Here is a 26,018-nt window from a genome sequence, read left to right as displayed (position 1 = left end):
GACAGGGGTGTTTACAATGACCAGCCTGCATTCATTTATGTAAAACCATTATCCCAAAAGGTAAAAAAAACACCTGGTTCTTCTAGCTGGCGGTCTATGCACATTCTCATTGCCTGGAGCGGAATGATGTCACTCCTGTGTAGTTTTTAAATTTAGTTCCACTTAAAGTTTTAGCTGGAGCTCAACTTTGATTTAGTCGAGTTCATCTCAGTCTGCTAGTTCATTTAACACTTCCCTCTCCCCAGACTGACAAAGCTTCTGTCCAAAGGTGTCTTTGTTGCTCTTCCATCCAGAGTGGCGACACCCTAAAGTCTAGTACACATAGGCCGATTGTCGGGCAGCATCTGCCGGTTCAATAGAAACTGGACGACGTTCGGCCTGTATGTTCTGCAGCCGGTCTGACAGAAACCAACCATTTTGACATCCCCCTGTCAGAACACAATAGAACAGCAGGGGAGATCACTGTACTAACATTACATAGTTAGTACAGCAGCTCTTCCTGAGCTGACGGTATTTTTTCGTTCAGCCCTGCTGGGTTGAACGAAAGCAAAAAACAGTAGTGTGTACCGGGCTTAAGACAGGGAGTGTGTTCGTGGCCAGATTTCCAGGTGAAACTAAAAGGGGGAAAAAAGCCTAAAAAAAGCAAACAAATGCAGCCACTACATTTATGGATTTGGAATTTACAATATATTACCTTTTTGTTTATGCCTTTTTTAATACCTCTTTAACTGTAGTTTTTATTTTGTTTTGGTATAGATTCCTAAAGTTATTTTGTGCAAAGTTTTGGCATTATTGTGCGGTGAAGTAAGTATGTTTGTTTGTTTTTTTTATTTTTGTTTTTTAAAGTAAGATTCTGAAATGATTGCAGAATGATTTGACAAATTATAGGAGGAGAATATTCACATATTTCCCCAAATCATTGGGACGTCAGTCAGGTAGGCTGAATTATTCTTCTGAGTTGTCCACTGCTGATTCAGAAATAACCCCTTCATGTGTCATTACCTACAGGGAATCAGTGTACTGTACAGTGGATGTACACGAAAAGTAAAATGTCTAATCAGTGGTATGGGACCATTCAGACGTGAATCATCACAGGAAACCCTGACCAACCTACAAATGACCCACATAATCATAGGAAGCTGGTAGGAGCAATGGCTTATGACATCCCCACATCCCCAAAATGATTACATCTGCATCTTTTTTTTTTTTTATGTAACTGCTTCAGCCCCAGAAGATTTTACCCCCTTCCTGACCAGAGCACTTTTTGCAATTCGGCACTGCGTCGCTTTAACTGACAATTGTGCGACGTTGTACCCAAACAAAATTGACGTCCTTTTTTCCCCACAAATAAATAAATAAAACAATTTCTTTTGGTGGTATTTGATCACCTCTGCGGTTTTTATCTTTTGCTCTATAAACAAAAAAAGAGCGACGATTTTGCAAAAAACGCATTATTTTTTACTTTTTGCTATAATAAATATCCCCCAAAAATATATAAAAAAACGATTTTTTTCTTCAGTTTAGTATTCTTCTGCATATTTTTGGTAAAAAAAATTGCAGTAAGCATATATTGATTGGTTTACGCGAAAGTTATAGCGTCTACAAAATAGGGGATAGTTTTATGGCATTTTTATTTTAATTTTTTTAAAGTAATGACGGTGATCTGCGATTTGTATCAGGACTGCGACATTATGGCGGACACATCGGACACTTTTGACACATTTTTGGAACCATTGGCATTTATACAGCGATCAGTGCTATAAAAATGCACCGATTACTGTAAAAATGTCACTGTCAGGGAAGGGGTTAACACTAGGGGGCGATCAAGAGGTTAATTGTGTTCTCTAGTGTGTGTTCTAACTGAAGGGGGGAGGGGGCTGTGTAGGGGAGATGACAGATCTGTATGAACAGGCAATCTGTCTCCTTTCCCCTCAGAGAACCGGAAACTGTGTGCGGGCACTCGCATTGGCTCCAGGGGAGAGCAGCGGGCGCACGCCCCTAATGGCCACAGGGCGAGGCGACGTAACATAACGTTGTTTCGTCCAGCCGTGCCATTCTGCCGCAGTACAAATGCGGCAGCTGGTCGGCAAGTGGTTAAGCAGTATTCAACTCACTTTAAAAAAAATTGCAGACAGGCAGGCTCAGCATACATCTATGGCACTCACTCTGTGCCGTAATGATGTGAATCCTGTGCACATGTGCATGAGTGACATCATCGCGGCCTGGCTATTCAAAGACAGAACTCGGAAGGAACAGCAGGTGAAGACAGAAGCACATGTGACCAGAGGGAGAAGTGACAGCTCAGTACTGGAGGGCTTTGTTTGACAGAATGTTCTGGACAGTCAATACTAGCTCATTATGGCGTAAACCACCTGGGGGCCCATTTAATAAAAAAAAAAAGTTTATTACCACTTTAATATTGTTAAATTAATTTGTGAGCAGAATGTCCTTGGTATTGGGCAAATTTAAGTTTGTGTCTTTCCTCTGTGTTATACTTGTGACTTTGGGAAGACCTAGATCTGTACTTCCAATGCTCACATTGCTTATTTTACTATTTATTTACAAGTATCTGCAAGGACATGTTGTTTCGTGGTCAGTCTTCCCAGGACTGCTCTACTTAAGTCAACCTGATGTTCACTGAGCCTGATGAGAAGCATTGTGGAGTTATTTTTAGTGCAGTCATGTAGCCACCTGGTGTCCAACTGTCTGTACTGCGCCATTACTGTCACTTGCAAATCATTTTGTGCAGTCTGGGGAAACAAAGATGTGTGCTGTAGTATACGTTGTACTGTATTATGCTTTTCAGCTTTTATAGCACACTACTGGAAAAAGCCAAAATTTGCATTAATAGTGTGTGTGTGTGTATGTGTGTGTATTTGGGAATTTATCTGATTGCATTTAGAAGTTAAGGGCTGTTTCACAAGGGCTGTCCACCTGTCAGTTTTTCAGGCGGACCCAATTGGACCCTCCAGTCTCCTCTGTGGAGTGGCGGATGTCAGCGCATACCCACCTCCATCTGATATGATCCTGCCCACAAAAAACAGATAGATGGTGGTCCTATTTTCCATCTGTCCGGCGGATCGGATAGAAACACACAAGCTGTCTGGTTCCAACCGATTTCCCCATAGAGGAGAGTGGGACTGTGTCTGTGTCTGTCAGCACACCAAGGATCAGCACACGGTGGCGTCCAAACGGTTTAGTTTATTGCATGATCACAACACAAAAAGGTGCAACGTTTCGGAGTCACGCAGGACCCCTTCGTCAGCCTTCGGACATGCCTGATGAAGGGGTCCTGCGTGACTCCGAAACGTTGCACCTTTTTGTGTTGTGATCATGCAATAAACTAAACCGTTTGGACGCCACCGTGTGCTGATCCTTGGTGTGCTGGCAAATATCTACAGTGTGACTTGAACCAGTATCCAGCTGGTTGTTGCTGCAGCACCCGACCTTTAAGAGCTTATACCAGGAACGTGTGCGATGGGAATATGAAACATGTCTGTGTCTGTTCTGCACAGCACAGCGGATACGGACCTGTCATCCACCTGCTCAACAGGGACCAGCAGAGGAGTCCCCTATTGAGCAAGTGGATTCTGTTAGATGTGTGAAAGGTTGCATCCAAATTGGAATATTGCCCCGTACACACAGTCGGATTTTCCGACGGAAAATGTGTGATAGGACCTTGTTGTCGGAAATTCCGACCGTGTGTAGGCTCCATCATACATTTTCCATCGGATTTTCCGACACACAAAGTTTGAGAGCAGGCTATAAAATTTTCCGACAACAAAATCCGTTGTTGGAATTTCCGATCGTGTGTACACAAATCCGACGCACAAAGTGCCACGCATGCTCAGAATAAATAAAGGGATGAAAGCTATTGGCTACTACCCCGTTTAGAGTCCCGACATACGTGTTTTACGTCACCGCGTTCAGAACAATCGGATTTTCCGACAACTTTGTGTGACCATGTGTATGCAAGACAAGTTTGAGCCAACATCCGTCGGAAAAAAATCCATGGATTTTGTTGTCGGAATGTCCGATCAATGTCCGATCGTGTGTACGGGGCATAACACATTTATTTTGTTAAATTTTTTTCCATTCGCATAGCAGATCTTGCTTGGCTTTCCTCTTCTGTGTAATGTTTAGAAGAAGGCTGTGGAGTTATGCTTATTATAATTAACCCTGTCTGTATTGTGCTGGCAGAGCCCTTTATCCATTGTAAACTAGATGTGAAGGAATGTCTGTCCTAACAAAGAATGAAAGATCTCCGGGTTATGTGTGGTACATTGTATGTTAACACATTTGATTGTACAATCACCTGTTATATAAGAAAAAAACGTATAAAACCATTAAAAAGGAATTAATACTAGGTTCACATCTCTGCGTGTTTGCGGGCCGCATTTTGCTCGGGCACAGCAGCCCAATCATTTCAATGGGCTACCGTGCCTGTGTTTCCACACAAAAAAAAAAAAAAGGTGCATGTGCATTTTCAAAAACGTGGCCACAGAGAAATCGCATGGTCTTTTTGACCATGCAATTTCCCTATGGTTCCTGCACACGCACTGCAATATTACATGAGTGGGGAAGCCATTCAGAGTGAATGGAACCCCCTTGCGTTTCTGCAGAGCAGTGCTTCTTCACTGCGGGAGGTTGTGGGTGCGGTAATTGCTGCGATACCTACAGCCACACGCAGAAGTGTGAATCTAGGGTTAAAGCCAAGTTCACCTTACAAAAACATAGAAAAAATCAATTTTTTAGGCGGACCCTCCATTCTCCTCTATGGGCAGTCACAACAAACTTGTGTCCATTTACACCCAGCTATCTCTGATCCGATCTGACAAAAACAAACGTTTTTTTGTGGCCGAATTGGATGGAATGGAAAGGACAGCTGGTCTGTTTACATCCGATTGCCCATAGAACAGAGCGGACTGTGTCCAAGTCCATTCTGTCGGACAGAACCTCTGCTGAGAAAAAACTGGATCTGGGCCATGTGAAAGGGCCCTAAGCCATATCAAAAACATACTGGCAATGCTTACCCATTAGCTAAGCTTGCCATTTAGTTGAAAATTAAAAATATCAATAAATGCCCTTTTATTTTATTGTCATGTGACTACTCTGTCTGCCCTCTCTCTCCCCTAGCCCCAAGGCCTGTGGGTGGAATCTTAAAAAGATGATTGGATATCAAGAGCTCTTTAACCCAATGGAGACAGACAGAAGCATCCTCCAAGCTGTAGGTGGGGAGAAAGGGCTAAGTGACATCCATTGACACTCCCTGCCTACAGACATGTGCAAACTCTCTACAAAAACTGCTGTAAGTCTCCAGCTAGCGTCAGGCTGAGAGGGTTGTCTGTCTATATAGTCACAGGCAGACTATTGGAGTGTACAGGATGCTGTACATCCTTACAACATCCTCTACACTGATACTGCAGAACTGCTGGACAGCTTGATGGGAAACCCAAAAAATACTCTGGACTTCTTGTTGTTGTCCTTAGGAAGGAAATTGAAGCTGCTTACAGGATCAGCATAGTAACATAAGGAGAAAGAATGGAAAGAATGGGCACATGATATGGAATACTTATAGCTGATAACCAGAAACCATAACTGTTAATATTTGTTTCTGAAACCTTAAATGCTAACCGAATGACATCTAGTTTCCTAGAGCACTGTGTATCTTAAACAGTCGCTACTATTTAAAAATAAAATACCTTTTCACCTATTAATTATTATAATAACCTGCACTAACTAATATACCAAAGCTGTTGTAATCGGTATCCTCTGATGTCTACTGTATATACCTTGTTATAATATATAGCCCTGCATATTTGAACTCAGACTTTTCCTCATTTGTCGAATACTTACACTCCTGTAATGTCTGCAAGGAATTTTTCAGGGCAGGTTTCCTGACGGTGACCAGTGGCCTGTGGCTGTTTAATGTAGTGATTTGTGGTCTCCATCAGAAACCTGTGTGACAGGGTGACAAATGCAGGAACACAGTTAGGAGACAGGGGTATTGTCACCCCATAACAGTAAGTGCCTTAAAGGGTTTCACCTTTAAAGTAGAACTTTACCCATAACAACTTCATAGCAAATAACTTCTTTAGCAAGGAACATACATTCCACATTAATAAATATGCTACCAAAAATTAGTGTGAGCTGTAAATTGCCTCCAGCATTGTTCCTGTTTCTCCTTGCTGGAGGCTGCCATTTTGCTGAAGCCCAGAGCCCCTGAGCAGCAGTAAATCTTTAGGCTGTCAGCAGATTGGCCTCCACATTTTTGACAAAGTGCCAAAAAATAGAGAGCAACTGAGCATTTGCAGAGCAGGGTGAGACAGTGTATTACTAGATTTTAAACTGTATTTGCACTTATTTCTAATGTTTTACATAGCTATACCTGCAAAAGGGGCCAGCCTGAAGTGATTTAGCAGCACTTAATTTTCTGACTAAATTTTCACTTTAGTGAAAATGTAAAAAAACTTTCATATGCAATAACTTAGACTGGACAATAATATTGTGTCCTCCATGGACTCCCCGTCTGTCCCTGAGCCGCCTAGATGATAGAACAGACTGACCATTGGAAGAACAGCTCCAGCACCTCACAAACAAGCAGTCGCCTATGAGAACTCGACTTCCCTAACCATGCAAATGCAGTCCACTCTCTCCGCAGTAGCGGATGAACGCCATGTTCAGAGAAAGTGGACTGCGTGTGCGTGTTGAGTTCTCGTAGCAGGGTGCACGTTCATGAGATCCTGGGGTTGTGCATCCAACAGAAAGATGGAGAGGGGCGGCCCGCAGTAAACTCAGCTTCAAAAGGAATGATAATATTTAAAATTGGAGGACAGCATTTTAATGTACAGGCAAAGCTGCACTGCATATCATTTTTTTTTCATTAAAGGTGAACTAACCTTTAAACAAGAACCTTCATGACAGGATCATAGGAAACTGATGAAAGCTCCAGATTGAAGAAAATTGAAAATTACTTTTGAAATTGTATTAACAAGGTAAAGCTTGCATGTGACTTTAGCAATTGAGTTTACAAAGGAGAAATTCAAAATATTTAAGCCATGGGGTCATCAGAAGCAACTTCCATGTTTCCCCTTATTACTTGCATTCTTGAATAATACTGGTCTTTTAGGAATATTCACCTGAAAATTGTATATTCGCTTTAGCACCCTTACATTCTGATTCTAACAATTCCTGGTGTGCATTTTCTGTTCCCCCTTTTATACAGGGACACACGCATACTATGATCACCAGACATTGATTCTATGAAAATGGTCTCCGTTGATAATCAGAATTCAGAAGAAATATTGAAAGAACTGGTAAGAATCTGCATTTTAATTTTACATTTTTGATGCTTTAAAAGAGGATTTTACAGCATCCACAAATCTGGAAGTACCATAAAAAAATGATGTACTCTTGAATGTAGCAACTAAACGTTCATAATGGGCATCGAGGAACTCCAAGGAGATATGTGTATATAAAAGTACACTTTAGTTTGCCTGTCTATTCCTAATAACTAACTGGTCAATTTTCAGACTTGCTGTAGATCAGTCTGTGCTTTAAATTGATGGGTTGGTGGTTGAAAGAAGTATGTAGGTGGGCTAACATAAGTGTGAGAGCTTACACTTGGCCTTATTGTGCTATGTTCACTGGCAGACTGAGGAGCAGAAAGGAGTTCAGTCATTGGCATGGAGATTGTAGATTTGCAGGCCTAAAGTGATTTGTAAATCCATGGTTTTTTTTTCTTCTTTAAAATAACAAAAATATAATACTGACCTGCTCTGTGCAATGGTTCCGGTCCCGCCCCCATTCCCTACTCACTGGCTGTGATTGACAGCAGAGGGAGAAAATGCACTCAGAAGGTTTTTTTTAACCTTAATGCAGAGGATGCATTAAGGTAAAAAAAACTTTGGCTTTTAGAACCACTTTAGGTTTTAGAGACTTATCCAGATCAGAACCCTTGGCTGTGGTTTTGCTAATAGTAGGGACAACGTGAATTGTGTCATCCAGCCATGAGCACCACTAATTATATGATAAGACGTTTAGCTAAAATCATAGTTACTCCCATCACTTTCCTGCATGTTCTTTTACTTTGACATTCCCAATACTGGGGTGAACCACATCAACACTCCTTTTAAGACTTTGCAATACTTTGGTTTAATTTCCGGGTTGCACCAGTTATAAGTAAGTTGCTAGGTGCCAGGTGATGTGCTGTCTCCTGGCACCCTTGATCTGCCACAACCAACAGGGGGCAGGTGTAAAGGGACAGACAATAGAATTCCACTGTAGCTGGATTGATCCATAAGGTGGGCACACATCCAGAGTTACTGCCATTCCCTGCTCCCTTACGCTCATCTTGTGAACCACTTGAATCTAACAAACCCAGTCCTTATAGCCAATGCCTATCCCAAGTTAAAGATCTGACTTTCCTTATATTTATTGTTAACATTCCAGAAACTATTCTTCTTATAAACATGCTGTAGATTCAGTTACAGCTGTCCCCCAGATTTTCAGGAGCTCAATAAGAGCTGCTCAACAAGAGCACTGGGCACTCTAAGAAAACTGAAGTCTGCTGCAGGTATCTCTAGGTGCATAATCTAGGATCCTATTGAAACATTAAGGTGGCACTAAAGCCAAAAAATGTTTCACCTTAATGCACTAGCTGTTACCCCCACGGCCCTCCCTAAATACTTACCTGAGTCCTGTATCGATTCAGATTCAAATTCTTTTTTTTATTTTAGGAAAAAAAAACTGAGACTTTAGTATCACTTTACGTGCACATCACTACAGGTTTGCTTTAAGGGCTAGTTCATTTTTTACAGAACCTGCTCATGCAGACAAGGGCCCCAGTAGTTGTAAATGCACTGTGTGGTTTGTTAAAATATAGTTAGATGCAGATGCCATACCTGGTAGGCTGTTTCTGTCCACATGCAGTCTGGCTAAAATACTATTATTGCTTACATCCTTACTTCCTGGGTTAATTGCAGGACACAGCAGCCTTTGGCTCATTCTCCTACCATTGCAGGAAAGAGGGCTTTCTGTTTCAAATTCCGCACATGAGCAGTGCGCACTCTCTTTCTCTGCCTATCCCAGCAGTGGCTTAACACCAGAATTAAGGATGTAAACAATAAAGTCTTTCCGCCAGACTGCATGGGGGACAGAAATTATTATTTTTTATTTTTTGAAAAGCCAGTGGCATGTGAAACACACCCAAAAACTCCACCCGGAGCCAAAAAAAGTGCACACACACATAAAGAGTGAAACACAAAACGTGCAACGGGTGTTCTATGGTCCTCCCGAGGAAGGACCTTACCCTGATTCCCTGGGGCGTTAGGCTCCAGACGGGGACTGAGGTACACACTATGGCCCGTCTGGCTGAAAGTAGACTGACCCTGTTCTCTGGAGGGTCTGCCGAAACAGATCCACCCAAGTATATGATGGGGCTCCCCCGAAGGGAGACTCCATGAGGGAGGGTGAACCAAGCCAGAAAGCTAATGTCCACCCCCTCCCAAGACTTTCAGGGTAGGCCAGAGGACCCACACCCTACCAGTCACACAGTGACAAACAGTGTACACATCAAAAAAAAAAAAAAAAAAGTGACAAACAGAGGGTAATAAATAAAAGAAGTGGGGAAGAAGGAAGTGGAGGTAAGTGAAAGTGACCATTGTGCGGAACAATGACCAGCCCTTCGGCCAGAAATAAAAAATTCACCTGGTCCTAGCCAAAATGCCCGTCCCAAGAGGCAGGTATGAAAAAAGTGTGTATGGTGCAGTGACCAAGGTGCCAACAAAACTCAAAGTGTCTCTCCTCACAGTGAGAATTATGGCACCCCTCGACTGCGACTCCAGGGGCACATGCACCACAGGCTTTTCTCCAATCCCGGCTCTCTTTCTCTGCCAGACCGGTGCAGCCCTGTCCCAACCAGGAAGGCATCAGAACACTAAGAGCTTATGGGGAGAACCCCTTAGCTCTAGGACTCCACCATTGCTCCTACCTAATTACATTCGGGAAGTACTAGCCAGTTCCCCTCAATAACACCGAAAAGGGGCAGGCATTCCTTCCTGAAAGACTGACAAGGACAGGAGCCACACATATAGGCCAGGGACCCGGCCCTTTGGGCCAGACCCAGTGTTTCTCCGTCCATATCAGGAGGCAACCCTTCTGGCTTTCTCTAAAGGAGGACTAATAACGGCTCTCCATTCATTGAGCAGTCTGGTTTAGGTCCTCCCTGATACTAACTGTCCAGGTTACCATTACACCAAGTGGATTTGCATAGCCAACGCCACAATGGTGGACAGAAATCGCCTACGGGCAGGGCATCTGCATATTTTAACAAACCACAAAGTGCTTTTAAAACGAATGCATGGACTAATTTCTGAATATAAGTGAACTTAATGTTTAAGCATATAAAACATTTAAAGAAGAATGAAAAATCTATATTTTTCCATAAATTAACATATTTTGAATATCCCTCTGATTTCCTAAAGACAAGGTGAAAGATAATTATGCTTCTAATCTGAAAAAATCTGATGGATTTTGTTGTCGGAATGTGCGATCGTGTGTACAGGGCATAAGACTTGCAAGTGTAGTCAGAGGAAGGAAAACTTCAAACAAGCTCAATAGCTCTGGCAAGGCAGCTCCCACGCAGGAAGGCTTCCCTTGATGGACATCAAACAGTGACTTACACCATGAAAATACTGAAAGGAGCACCAGACCAAAATCGAATAAATGAGTCCAAGATAATTTTATTTGTTGCTAAAAAAAAAATAAGTTAAATAAAAACAGCCATTGCGTTTTGGGAGCAATACCACTCTCCCTTTATCTGGGCTACAAGGAAAAAAAACCTAGTCATAACAATGAACAGTTATGTCAAGCTATGCATATTGGTATACCGTATACCACAAAATCTAAAACATCACACACTGTAATAGCAACAGATTTGTAAAATGAACTTCAGAATGTTAAAAGATACAAGCAATATACATAGTAAAAACATCTAGCAAAGACAATAGATGTATAATGTAAACATATATTAGATTGCATCACAAAAAAATGAGCAAAAAAGTACTGAAGAATCAAGCTGCTGAAATAGAAATAACTGGCTACTAGAACAAGTACAAATAAGGACTAAAACACATTAAGAGACCACTATTATTATTTCAGACTGCTGAAATAATTCTAATTGACTCCTAAAATAGAGACAAAGCTGCTGAAATAAAATGAATAAAACCATACAACTACTAAAATGAGAACTGAAAAAAAAATAAAAATAAAATCCAGACATACATGCATCGAAATTTGGTCGTTTCAGCAAGGAACAACCAATTTTCAATATATATATATATATATATATATATATATATATATATATAGGCTGTATAGAAGTCATTATACCAATCGACTTCTGTACTACCGCCTTGTTTGAAAATTTCCACTCGATCAGTGCAACCAGCTATAGTCAGCAACGCTCATCACTGTATTCTGACGGCAGGGAAGTCTCACTGCTGACAGAATACAAGGGCTCAGCAGAGAGGATTCCCCCTGGTTGAATGGAAAAAAAATCCTCTATGGGCTGCCTAAAAGCCCGTACACGCGATCAGAAAAGCGAACGCAAAATACCGCTTTTGAAGGGATCCTATGATAATTTGATCGTTAGTACACAGCTTTCGAGAGATGATCATGACAATTCACGCAAAATTGTCCAATGGGACAATGCAAATTTACATAACTTCCAAATTTTTATTCTGTCGTACGAGAATTTTCATAACTTTAGTAACCTATTCGTTTTCAGTATGAGATTAGCATGCAACAAAAAAAAAAAACAGGCGATCATTTGTCTGATAATCTCATCGTGTGTACCAGGCATTAGAGTCCACACTGCTGAAATATGACTAAATGACCCCTGTGGGAATAAATACAAATGCAAGGAACCAAACTCCTATAATAAGACTGGTAAATTAATGGAAAAGATGCTAAAGGAAACTAAGAAACCAAAATGTTTTAAAAAGACTAATTGTCTAATAGAATAATTAATGACAAAGCACTAAGAAAGCTGTTGCAATAAAACTTATTAGCCACTGGGAAAAAAACAAAACTAAAAGATACATGAATTGAAATTCCAGCAGTTCAGCAGGGACCAGCTGAATTTCTATTCATGTATAGGCTAGCTGGTTTTACAAAAGTTCATCTATCGATCCAATTGCGTACAACCAGGCTGTAAGGTTTTTCCAAAATGATCAGTGCCACTGGCTATAGTTGGCAACACTAATCGTTGTATTCTGCCGGCGGGGAAGGCCCTTCACCAGCAGAACACAATAGCACTGCAGGAGTGATTTCCCCCATTCATATCAAATGTGTGTTGAACGGAAAAAAAAAAGTATAATGTATGGTCTGCCTAAATAAACCTGTTGAAGTAGGATCAATTAGCAGGCTGGACTAGTACTAATTATCCATTGGAATAAGTGCTAATATAAATGCTAAACAAACATTAGAAAGCCAAGCAGCTGAAATAAAACAATTTTGGAAATTCTATTCCGATTAGCCTGTCTGAATATAGAGGAGAGCAGCAGCTGCAGAAACTATAAGCCTAACAAGAGTGGTTCCAGTAGTTGAACACATGGATTGTGTGGATCTTTAGCTGATATTGCTGATGTATGTTTAGACCAGCCATTTTCAACTAGGGTTCCTCCAGGGGTGGCTAGGGGTTTCTTGAGCTGTGGCTAACTGACCTCACAATTGATGGTGCCTCCATAGTTCCAGGTCCATCACCTCTTGATAGAGCCAGCGGCATGACTGCAAAGGAGTCATTCTGGCCACTACTGTAAGGGAGGCATTCTTGCCACTTACCAACACCAATGTAGGATACATTTTTCCAATGACCCCTGATAGACGAAAGTTACCAGGGGTTCCCTGGGACCTGAAAACTATTGCAAGGTTGAGAAAGGCTGGGTTAGACTGTATTCAAGAAAAGCAGTGAAACCATATATATGTTTTGCATTCATATTGTTATGTTATGAGCATGGTTTGTATCTTTGCTTACAGTGTGCATGCAATGGTGTCAACTATGAGAAGATTGCACAAGAAGGACCAGCAAATAAAACACTTGAAATGTTCTTTTCTGGTTATCCGAAAATGGTGGGACTCTCTTACTTTCCAAATCTTACAAATCTGACATTAGTTGGACAAAACATAGAAAACATCGCTGGTCTAGAATCGTGTCCACTGCTTCAGAAACTTTGGATTGTAGAGTGTCATTTGACAGTAAGTGAAAAAAGAACAGAACTCATTAAAGGTTATTCAAATCAATAAATATATGCAAGAACATATCTTCTTTGCAATGAAAGGGTAGCCATTCTGCAAATTACCAGCTCTAAAATACCATACACCCCCACAAACAATGTTTCTGTACCTAACCCAACAAAACCTGATGCTAGTCGCTTAAAGCTCAATTCAGGGCTGCAAGCTCCTGCGAGCTCCCCCAGCCTAAGACCCTTACCAGCAGTATGTTAGGTAGGGTTTTAATAAGCTCTTGGAATAATGTCTAAAATTGTTTAGGCTAAAGTCCAGGTAACAACTGAATACAGATTCAATGTTTATATACAGTGCATGCAGCTCTGAATGTGACTTCTACCTCTAATAGCTAGGATAGAAGCTGATTTAGTAGTAATGGGCAGTTTAGACCGCTGGATGCGGCCCTTTGCTTGCTTTTATCTGGCCCTTGGGACATTATTCCTCCAACTGTCAGCAACAGTGGGGCATAGCTCCTGCCACTGACACCAACGATGAGGCACTATTCTTCCCACTGACACCATTGATGGGGCACTGATACCAACGATGGGGCATTATTAATCCCCCCCTAGAACCAATGATGGGGCATTGTTCAATTCCACTGATGTCAGGACATTTTCTTCTCCCACTGGTCACAGTCTGACCCCCCTAAAGTTTGACGGACAGTAAAGTGGGCCTTTGTTTATAACGTCTTTGCAAAATCCAGATACACCACATCTACAGGCCTTCCTTTATCTAGATGGCAGCTCACCTCCTCATAGAAGGTTAATAGATTGGTCTGGCAAGAACGATTCTTAATGAATCCTTGCTGATTACTGCTAATAATATAGTTTTTATTACTAAAATCTTGTATATAGTCCCTTATCCCCTCTAATGCAGCGTACACACGGTCGGACTTTTGGACCGGACTGGTCCGACGGACACTGACGGACCAAATCCGGCGGACAATCCGATCGTCTGTGGGCTTCACCGGACCTTCAGCTGACTTTTCCAGTCGCAAATCTGACGTACTTTAGATTTGGAACATGCTTCAAATCTTTATGTCGTAACTCTGCCGGACCCAGAAATCTGCTCATCTGTATGCTAGTCCGACGGACAAAAAACAACGCTAGGGCAGCTATTGGCTACTGGCTATCAACTTCCTTATTTTCGTCCGGTGTACGTCATCACGTACAAATCCGTCGGACTTTGGTGTGATTGTGTGTAGGCAAGTCCGTTCGTTAAAAAGTCCGTCGGAAGTCCATCAAAAGTCCGTCGAAAGTCCGCTGGAAAGTCTGTCGGACCAGTCCGGTCGAAAAGTCCGCCCGTGTGTACGCGACATAAGAGGTTGCAAACTATTGATGTTAGGCTAACTGGCCTGTAGTTCCCAGGGATATATCTTAGCCCTTTTTTAAATATTGGTGCTACATTGGCTTTTCTCCAATCAGCTGGTATCATTCCAGTCAGTAGACTGTTCATAAATATTAGGAACAATGGTCTGGCAATCACTTGACTGAGTCCCTTAAGGACCTTCAGGTGTAAGCCATCTGGTCCCGGTGACTTATTAATGGTAAGTTTTTCAAGTCCATTTCTAATTCTATCCTCTATTAGCCATGAGGGTGCTTCCTGTGACATGTTATGAGGATAAACATTGCAGTTGGTTACTGAATCCCCTTGTTTTCCTCGTGAAGACTAAGGAGAAGAATAAATTCAAAACCTTCACCATCTCTCTGTCTTTTGTAACCAGATTCCCTTCATCATCCTTCATGGGGCTTATGGGGTTCCTTTTTAAAACTCTAAAATTGTAAGTTATAAAAAAAATTGTAGATTGTAAGTTGAGGAGAAGGACCTTGGTATATTTTCCACTAAAATATTCTGTGCCAAACACAACACAGCCTAAGAAGAGTGGTTCCAGTAGTTGAACACCTAGATCACATGGAACTGATGTTGTTGATGTATGATTAGACCATCATTCTCAACCAGGATTCCATAGAACCCTAGGGTTCCTTTAGGGGTTCCGTCTGATGGTGCCTGCATAGTTCCAGGTCCAATACCTCTTGGCAGAGCCAGCGGCATGACTGCAAAGGAATAACTCTGGCCACCACTGTAAGGGAGGCATTCTTCCCACTTATCACAGTATGTCAGTATGAGTTTGGAGAGACAAATGCATGATTTGAGTCTTGGTGTAAGAGGGAGGGTGTAGGGATCTAAAAGCACTGAGCTGACATCCCAGGGATGCAGAGCCTTACACACAAGGAAAGTGATGTACAGGTTGGGACAGTAATAGTAATGGGAGATTTTAAAGTATAACTAAAGGCAAAACTTATTTTTTTAGTTTTTGATAGAGTGGAGATATATTAAAAAACCTGTCAGTTTTTATTTCTGTCTGTGCCCCTGTTAGTGAAACTCACTCTCTCTATTTGTCCTGTTTACCACTATTATTGAAAGTGAATGAAAGTAAATACTATATTTTGGGCTGTCCCCAGAAAAGTAATATAGGGGAAATATTCCAATGGGGCACTAGTTCTAGTGACCTGGGGGTCCCCAAGAGATTCCCTTAATTTGCAGAGATTTCCTCTCACTTCCTGTTTGACTGTGAGACAGGAAGTGAAGGTAAATCTCCCCAATGGGACAAAGATGGCAGAAATAAACCTTACAGGGGTCATAACCCTCCCTTACTCTATCCAAAATGGAAAAAAAAATGTTTTGCCTAAAGTTCTATTTTAACTACCCTGAAATTGATTGATTGATGTGTTGTGCTGTTGGCACAGCACAACAGAGGCAAGTTATAAACCTACTGTCACATACCTGGTCAGTGAGCCTGACATGTAGAGGTATGCCTCTCGTACAGCTCTGGCTCGAGGGCCACTGGTAGTGAGACAGCAGCCACAGGAGCGCGGCGAGGTATGAGTGCCTGTAATCAGTCCAGTAGACTGCGTGGGAGCAGTCAGTGGGTAGAAGTGGCAGCAGAACAGGCTGGTAGCAGATGGGCTGGCATCATGCTTGGCTGGAGGCAGTCTGTAGTAAGCAGCTGGAAGCAGGAACCAGATGGGAGCTTGCTGGACTGGAAGCTGGGGCCGGCTGGATGGGCAAGGTGCAGGGTTAGACAAGCTGGGTCGGTAACGGTCAGGCGGATCAGGCATATACGGCAGACAGCAGAATTGTCAGGTAACAAGCCAAGTCAGCATCAGGAGATCAATCGAGCAGAAACAGGAGGCAGAAGCAGAATCCAAAGACAAGCCGGAGTCGGGGCAGGTAGCAGACAAATGCAGGTCAGCGTGTAAGCCTGATCAAGATCAGAGGTCACACAGAATCAGGAACGACACACAGAAGCTGCAGACCAAACAGCAATGAGCCTACACTGACGCCTGTTTAAATAGCCCGCTTGGCGCCAGCATTAGTTACAGATGAACGCATAGATGCGTGAGTGAGCATGTGCGCGCCCCTTTGCTGATGATTATGCACATCTGCCCGGGCATTTGCCGGTCTGTGCATGCGCATATTTGTGCACTGAGAGATACCAGCAGCACCACGGACATGCCTTCTCTGATACCTACTGCAGGTCAGTTTTATGGCACAGTTTACAGAAGTCCCAGCTAGAAATTATGGACTGCTGGATCTGTTGATCTCAGACAATACAGAGTTCATTACAGATGTACTGCAGGTCCATTTTATGGGACAGTTTTATAGAAGTTCCATCTAGATCAGTAGTAGTAGAGCATAGTAGAAAGGTACTGTAGAGCACTTTTCAAAGAGTATTTTCACTTAGCTTAATGAATGAGGTGAATCTAAGTGAACATATACTTTGCAAAGAATACCCAATCATGTGCAAGGAAAAAAAAACAAAACAGGATTTTGGCATCCACATGATTGGATGATTGAAGTCAGCACAGATTTCACCTCATTCACCAAGCTAAGTGAATTTTAATTTTGAAAAGGAAAAATTAATTTTGCAAAGCTAACACTTGCTACTCATTAAATAAATAAATGTCATTATTTCAAACAGTGCAGCATTTATTACAAGTGTATCTATGAAGGCAAATCTGGGTAATCGTGCCTATGACATGAGGTGCCGAGGCTTAATCTTAAAGCAGTATTAAACCCAAAACCAAAAATGTAATATATTACAGTTTACCAATCCTTAGATGTGATGGCCGCATTTTTTTTCCTTTTGTAGGCTTTTTCTCTCTTTTTTTTTTTTTTTTTTTTCACCTAGAGAATTGGTCAGTAACACACTTCTTGCCCCCCTACTCTGGATGAAAGAGCACAGGAGCAGCTTTGTTGGATATACTAGCGGATTTAGATACACTAACAAATCAAATCCAAACTCCAGCTCACACTTTTTTAAGCAGTTACAGCATCCTCTGGACTCAGTGATCACAAAACGGGGTAAAGGGCCAATCACAGTGGCCCTTTACCACATGATCAGCTGTGCCCAGTGACAGCTGATCATGATGTAAACACAAGCCGGTTATTGGCTTTCCTTTTCTCACGCTAACAGCGTGAGGAGGGGAGAAGAGAGCCTATAACCGGCTTGTTTTAAAGGGACATCTACACAGGGCACCACCGATTATCAGTGCAGTCCCAACAGTGCTGCCAATCAGTGCCCATCAGTGTCACCTATCAGTGCTGCATATCAGTACCTCCTATTAGTGCCACCTATCAGTACAGCCTCATCCGTTCCTCCTCATCAGTGCCCATCAGTGCAGCCTCATCACCACACATCAGTGAAGGAAAAGAATTACTTGTTTGCTAAAATTTTATAACAAATTATGAAAAATGTTTTTTCTTTGTTTTTTGTTTTTTGTTGTTTTTTTTGTTTCAAAAATTTCGGTCTTATTTCATTTGTTTAGCAAAAAATAAAAAATCCAGTGGTGATTAAATATTACCAAAAGAAAGCTCTATTTGTGTGAAAAAAAAGATAACATTGATATGTGTACAATGTTGCATGACTGTGCAATTGTCATTCAAAGTGTGATAGCGCTAAAAGCTGAAAATTTGCCTGGGCAGGAAGGGGGAAAAGTGCCCATTGGCAAGTGGTTAAATTGTATCATGTACAGCCAGGATCCAAGGGACTCCACAAAGACACAGGAATCAAATTGAAAACTAACACAGGTACTTATTGGCCTATACCAGCCGGCTCAAAGGTAACCGGCCGACATTTGGCCTGCGTGTACACCAGCCCTCTCCCAAAGAATTCGGCTGAACGGGCAGCATCCGATCAGCATCCAATCAGCGCTGGCAGCCAATGGCTGCCAGTGCTGACTGGTGTGTACTAGCAGGGGGGAACACAGTAGCTCAGAGGGGAGATTGTTGTACTAACATCAGATAGTTAGTACAGTGAGCTGCTCCCGAGCTCCTCAGACTTTTTTCGTTCAGCCCGTTGGGTTAAATGAAAAAAAAAATTATAGGGTGTACCAGGCTTTAGAAATATTTGGGCCAGGTTTACTTTTAATAAAATTATATTGACACTATTTTTTTTTCTTACAGAAAATTGAAGGTCTAGAAACGTGCCTTAATGTGAAAGGGCTTTTCCTTTATTGTAACAGTATTAAGGTCATTGAGTCTTTGGAAAAGCTGACCCAGTTAGAAGTACTCTGGCTAAATGATAATCAGATTGAAGTAATAGAGGTAAGTACAAAAAATGTACATTTTCAACTGGATTTCTCTAGGTTTACAATAGGGTTGTCCCGATACCACTTTTTTAGGACCGAGTACAAGTACCGATACTTTTTTTCAAGTACTCGCCGATACCGATTACCGATACTTTTTTTTAATGTCACGTGACAGTTTTTTTTTTGTTTTTTTTTTTTTTTTTTTTTTTTTTTTTTTAGGGGGGGGGGGTGAACGGTGCCTGTGTGTGTGTGTGTTTTTTTTTTTTTTTTTTTTTTTTTCATTTACATTTATTACAATTTTTTTTTATTCTTTATTGCACTAGGTGTGTGTGTTTTTTTTTTAATTAGCCCTGTTGGGGGGCTTTGGTGAGATATCAGGGGTCTTAACAGACCTCTGATATCTCCCCCTTGAGACAGAGAAAGAGACCGAGGATAGAGATTCCCCAGTCTCTTTCTCTGCAGCCTCAGCTGCACTGACAATGAATGGAGAGAAGACAGCGGCTCCTCTCCATTCATAAACTGACACATCGTAATCACAGGAGATTACAATGTTTCAGTTATGTGAATGGACAGAGTCAGCTGACTCTATCCATACACACACAGCGGAGAGAGACAGCAGAACGCCGGAACGGAGGGGGACAGCGGAGGGGGACAGAGCAAAGAAAGAGGACAGCGGAGGGGGACAATACAGCGGAGGAGGACATTGGAGCGGAGGGGGACAATACAGCGGAGGGGGACAATACAGCGGAGGGGGACATTGGAGCGGAGGGGGACAATACAGCGGAGGAGGACAGCGGAGGGGGACAATACAGCGGAGGGGGACATTGGAACAGAGGGGGACAATGCAGCGGAGCAGGACAGCGGAGGGGGACATTGGAACGGAGGGGGACAATGCAGCGGAGCAGGACAGCGGAGGGGGACTAAGGGGGATGCAGTGACAGTCAGCGGTGATCGTGTGTGGGGGAGTTACAAGCACCGATCACCGCTGTATGTCACTAAAGCAGCTGAAAGCCGCGGGGGGAGAAGCTTGTAACTCCCCCACGCGCTGATCACAGCTGACAGTCTAGGTATCGGGGAAGCATCGGGAGCATTTGCCCGAGTACAAGTACTCGGGCAAATGCTTGGTATCGGTGCCGATACCGATACTAGTATCGGTATCGGGACAACCCTAGTTTACAATGTGTAGCAACAACTAAGGTGTCCATTTGTAAAGCAGTGAAAAATATCCACTGCTCAGTTCTCCGGCATTCACAGAGGAGATCACTCTCCTCTGGATGCCTGTTTATGAAGCGGTGTAGATCGCTTCTCCTTTTGAGAAGTGAAGCGATCTACAAATGCTTTGAACAGTGGAGAACACCCCCTGAAACTGTAATCTCATGAGACATGGCGAGATTAAAATACCAGAAATTCACTGAAACACTCGAGGTGTCCGTTTATTAAGCATCGGTAAATTATCACTGCTCAGTACACGGACTTCCTCAGAGGAGACCGCCCACCTCATGTTTCGTGATGGGCCGAACGGACCCCTGTTCGGTTCGCACCAGAACTTTTGAACACCACGAAAGTTCGGACCCAAATAAGGAACCCTATTAAAGTCAATGGGACCCGAACGTCAAAACTTAAAAGTGCCCATTTTGAAGGCTTACATGCAAGTAATTGGGCATACAATGGTTATAGGGGTCCAGGTCCTGCCCTGGGGGACATGTATCAATAACGAAAAAGTTTGTGAAAAACGTAATTTTTAAATGAGCAGTGATTTTATTTTTAATGTGAAAGCATAAAAATGAAAAAATCCTTCCAATATAGTGCCTGGGGGGGTCCCCTTAGTCTACCTGTAAAGTGGCAGATCTGTACCATGTCTAGAATCTGCTGCAGCAATAATTGCATTTATAAAGCCAAAAAAATGACATTTTCCCTGCAAGCTGCCTTTTATTTTGCTCAGCAACAGCTGGGGAGCCAGTGTGTATGATATCACTTTGACTTTGGATAATAACGGGTGTGTAAAAATTGGTCTTTGGATGTCGTGGCACCTTCCCATTGTAACCCTATAGAGGTAATCTTGATGAAAGCAAGAATTGACCTTGCTGTAAAAAATTACAATGATATGCACCTGTCAAACAACAGGTGCTGAAAAATTGGTCTTTGGGTGTCGGGGGCGCCTTCTCACCGTAACCCTATAGAGGTACTCTTGATGAAAGCAAGAATTGACCTTGCTGTAAAAAATTGCAATGATATGCACCTGTCAAACAGGTGCAGAAAAATTAGTCTTTGGGTGTTAATTGTGCCCATGAAACCTATACCAAAAACATTCTTCCAGATGAAATGATTGAACACTCTCAAATCTAGGCAGCCTTGAAGTCCTGCAGAGTTTCCACATCCCAAAAAGACTTAATCAGTGATATCGGCATCAGGGGCTTCATAGCTGGTAATCCAGGATTGATTCATTTTTATAAAAGTCAAACGGTCCACGGAATCTGTGGACAGACGTGATCTATGATCAGTAACGGAACCTCCTGCAGCACTGAATGTCCGTTCTGAAAGCACGCTGGATGCAGGTCAGCCCAACAACTCAATAGCATACTGGGCAAGTTCTGGCCAGTGGTCTATTCTCATGACCCAGTAAGTCAGTGGATCGTCAGCTGGAAAGCTCTCCATCTCTGTTTTGGCCCCGAGGTAATCGTTCACCATGTGATGCAGACGCTGCCGATGGGATGTGGAGGACTAAAAAAATCAGAAATGCCTCACTTAGGCGGACGCCTTCTCCAACGCTCCTCTCTTGACCAACAGAAGACTCAAAACGATGTTTTCCGCCACACTGTAACCTACTGGAGTCAGGAAAGACGTTCAATAAAATCCTCTTTAACGTGTCCTCAAGAGATTTTAACCTCTGCACTCTCTGTGGGGACGGGGGTGAGTTCTGAGACCTTCCCCCTTATAACAGTGGTCAAGGAGGGTTGCCAACCAGTAATCATCCTGCTCCTCTATGCCACGTATTCTTGGGTCCTTTCACAGGCTTTGAAGCATGAGGTTGCCCATGCGCCTCAAATTTGCAGAGGCTTGAGAAGCAGACTCTCGACGGCATCTGGAACTTCCTCTTCCCAGCCACGTACTACTCCCAAGGGTTCTGGGGTTGGAAAGCCATCGCTTACAGATTGACACATGTCTTCCTCTTCTTCGAAGACTGTGAAAGTGCCAGAATCCTCTTCCTTATCCTCCTCCCCTCTCTCCTTCTGTGTGTTTTGTGACATAGGAATAATGGTGCCTGGATAAAGTGGGCCTTGAGAGGAAAGGAAGTCCTTCTTTCTCCTGCTGCTCTGCCTCCAGTGCCCTGTCCACAATGCCATGCAGAGTCTGCCCCAGCAGGAACACAACAGGGATTGTGTCACTGATGCATGCGCTGTCACTGCTCACCATCCTTGTGGCTTCCTCAAATGGTGACAATACAGTGCATGCATCCTTAATGATCAGCCATTGGCGTGGAGAAAAAAAGCCAAGGCTGCCTGAGCCTGTTGTCATGTCGTACTGGCACAGGTACTCGTTGACGGCCCTCTGCTGCATGTATAGCCGCTGCAGCATTCCCAAAGTTGAGTTCCACCTGGTGGGCATGTCACAAATCAGGCAGTTTACGGGAAAGTGGAATTCCCGCTGAATTTCAGCCAACCGAGCACTGGCTGTGTATGACCGCCTGAAATGGCTACAGACTCTTCTGGCCTGTTTTAGTACATCTTGCAACCCTGGGTACTTAGGAAAAGCTGCACCACTAAATTGAGGATATGTGCCAGGAATGGCACATGTGTCAACTTTTCCTGTCTAAGGACGGACAGGAGGTTTGAGCCATTATTGGACACCACCATTCCTGGCTCCAGCTGTCGTGGTGTTGACTACCTCTGGGCCTGTCCCTACAGAGCTGCAAGAATCTCTGCTCCGGTGTGGTTCCTGTCCCCTAAACACACCAGCTGAAGCACTGCATGGCACCTTTTAGCCTGACTCTGGGAATGACTCTTTGATCACTTGGAAATTCTGCAGAGGAGAGCATGGAGGTGGCAGAGGAGGAGGGGGTAGAGCTCACAGGCCTGGCTTCTCCACCAGTTGTATGGAGACGTGGGGGTACAACAAGCTGCAGCACCAAGCCCTGACCTGCATCCTTTCGAGTTGCAAGCAGCATTACCCAGTGTGCTGTGAACAAAATATATCATCCCTGCCCGGGCTTGCTGGACCACTTGTCAGCAGTAAGGTGGATTTTACGGCTGGCTGCCTTGCCCAACGATGCCAGAACATTCTCTTCCACGTGATGGTAGAGGGATCGAACGGCCTTACATGAAAAGTAGTAGTGACTGGGAACCTGCCATTGTGGTACAGCACATTGTGTGAATTCACGAAAGGGGGCAGAATCCACCAGGATGAAAGGCAGAAGTTGGAGAGCCAACAGCTTTGACAAGCTTGCATTCAGACACTGGGCATGTGGGTGGCAGTGACTGTATTTTTTTTCCGCTGCAGCAGATGGGGCAGAGAATTTGCCGGCTACAGTCTACAGCTGGTGGTGTGCTGCTGGCAGATGTGCTGCTAGGACCTGGGACACCCTGTGCTATACCATCATCCCTGTCAGTGGAGGCTGTTGAAAGGTAATGACTCGGTATCGCAGGGGCAGACTGAAGTGGGTGAGGAGGAGGAGGGACAGATTTGTGCCCCTTTTGTGTGGCTTTTAGGTGCTCTTGCCAACGGGCTGAGTGGTTGGACCTTAAATGCCTTGTTAGGCATGTGGCACCCAAATGGTTGGTGTTCTTGTCACGTTCGATGTGCCTGAGACACAGTTTGCAGATAGAAACAGTGCGATCTGCTGAAGATGTGCTGAAAAAGGCCCAGACAGCTGCGCTTTGGGGAGTGGGCCATGAGATAACAGCTGCAGAATGTGATAAAATAGGGTGGCTGCCCTCTATTCTTTCTTGATGTCGGCCTCCTTGGGGTTGTGCTGCCTCACCTTCAGTTTCCTCCTCTGCTCTATCTGGCACCCAAGTCGCATCAGTGACCTCATCATCATCATCTCCATCTCCTCCATTTTCATCATTACCACTGGAGACAACTTGGCAATACACTGCGGCTAGGGGAACATGAATGCCAATTTGTCTACCAGTGTTCCTCCCTCTCTCTAGGCTCATGTTCCTGTCATCCTCAACCTCATAACCAACATCTGAATCCAGTAATGGCTGAGCATCATCAAGGCGCAAGTGGCTGATGCTGTGGTCAAATAACTCAGCTGACTCCTTAATGGCTGATGTTGGGGCTATGGCAGGAAAAGATGTGGACAAGGAGGAAGGTTTATCCACTCTGGCAACTGCAGGGGACTGCACACTTGTCTCTGCTTGCGTGACAGAGGATGAGGAGGATGAGGAAGGTTTAATAAGCCAGTCCACCACCTCCTCTGCATGCTGTGGCTGGATAGCCACCACGTCCACCTTTGCCTGTTGATACATTTGTTGCTGGCCCCCTTACAGTGCCAAGGGAACGTCTTCCCCTCCTTGTTGTCGTCCCAGACATTATTGGGAGGGAGGGGGCGGTGCTTATAAGCAAATGTAAAGAAGAAGTTGAAATCTGTACGTAGATACACTTTAATCAATGTAAGGAGATGTTTGATGCACTTTAATTTGAGTTCACACTACAGACACACTCCACGGATACACTATAATATTCTGCAATATAATGTGCCAAACGTACAGTGGCACACAGAACTATATGGCGTTAAACTTGCAGTAACGCACGCAAAACTATATGGCGCTAAACTGGCAGTAACACACAAAACTATATGGCGTTAGACTGGCAGTAACGCACACAGAAGTAAATGGCGTTAAACTGGCAGTAAAGCAATCAAATAGACGGTGTTCAACCGTCATTACACTAACACTATTGGAACTGTCCCTACTCTAGCTATGCACTAATGTCAAGATTACTGACACGGTCTTACTACACTACACTGAAACTATACAAGCTGTCCCTACTCCACAGTAATGTGTGTATGAATGACACGGTCTCGTTACACTACTGTGAATCTGAGCTGTCCCTACTCTAGCTGCACACTATGCAAAGCTGAAAGATGGTCCTCCTCACTACGCTCACACTATCCCTAGACTGACACTAAACTAATATTCTACACTGACAACTGAAGCAAAATAGCACAGTATAGCACACTAACTAATAGCACTGAATAGAGCCCTGTTCTATATCTCTCCACGCCAAAAGAATACTTTTATACTGTGCGGCGGGAATGAGCCATGATTGGATAAAGTCATGATGATAGTATCCAATCATGACTCCTGACAGTGCTCTGTGCCCTGAGTGGCTGAAGCTTTCACTGCTCCAGCCAATAAGCGCTGCAATGCATTGTGGTCAGTTCAGGGGCCGAACAAACGGTCGAATGACCTGTTTGTTCGGCTGTTCGCCGAACGACCGAAAAACGAAAGTTTGGCCCGAACCTATGCTCGGGCCGAACCATTCGTCCATCCCTACTCATGTCAATAAAATAATTAGTCCCCCTAGATAATAGATATGTATATGTGTGTGTGTGTATATATATATATATATATATATATATATATATATATATATATATATATATATATATATATATATATATATATATATATATATATATATATATATATATATATATATATATATATATATGTGTGTGTGTATGTATATGTATATGTATATGTATATATATATATATATATATATATATATATATACAATGCCTTGAAAAAGTATTCATACCCCTTGAGATTTTGTCATGTTACAACCAAAAACGGAAATGTATTTTATTGGGACCAACACAAAGTGTGAAGTGGAAGGAAAATGATAAATGGTTTTCAACATTTTTTACAAATAAATATCTGAAAAGTGTGGTGTGCATTTGTATTCAGCCGCCCTTTACTCTGATACCCCTAACTAAAATCTAGTGGAACCAATTGCCTTCAGAAGTCACATAATTATTAAATAGAGTCCACCTGTGCGTAATTTATTCTCAGTATAAATACAGCTATTCTGTGAAGACCTCAGAGGTTTGTTAGAGAACCTTGGTGAACAAAACGCATCATAAAGGCCAAGAAACACACCAAACACGTCAGGGATAAAGTTGTGGAGAGG

General features: G+C 43.0%; 1 protein-coding gene across 5 annotated transcripts in view; it reads left to right on the top strand.

Moving 5' to 3' along the window:
* Positions 1-26,018, top strand: part of LRRC9 (leucine rich repeat containing 9) — a 244,501-nt gene that overhangs the window by 54,921 nt on the left and 163,562 nt on the right. For 4 of the 5 annotated variants that reach the window (XR_012237138.1, XM_073610131.1, XM_073610129.1 and 1 more), the window contains exons 2-4: positions 7,226-7,316; positions 13,039-13,257; positions 18,754-18,894. Coding sequence is in view for 4 of the 5 variants with exons in the window: in XM_073610131.1 (XP_073466232.1) it covers positions 7,263-7,316; positions 13,039-13,257; positions 18,754-18,894 (414 nt within the window). In the remaining variant the exon portion in view is untranslated. Of the gene's footprint in view, positions 1-6,889; positions 6,996-7,225; positions 7,317-13,038; positions 13,258-18,753; positions 18,895-26,018 lie in introns of all 5 variants that reach the window. The other variant, XM_073610130.1, reaches the window with a different exon arrangement.

Source organism: Aquarana catesbeiana, linkage group LG13 (genome assembly GCF_042186555.1).
Source record: "Aquarana catesbeiana isolate 2022-GZ linkage group LG13, ASM4218655v1, whole genome shotgun sequence".
NCBI classification, from domain to species: Eukaryota; Metazoa; Chordata; class Amphibia; order Anura; family Ranidae; genus Aquarana; species Aquarana catesbeiana.
Note: the sequence above shows the minus strand (reverse complement) of the source record. Positions and strands in the feature narration are given on the sequence as shown.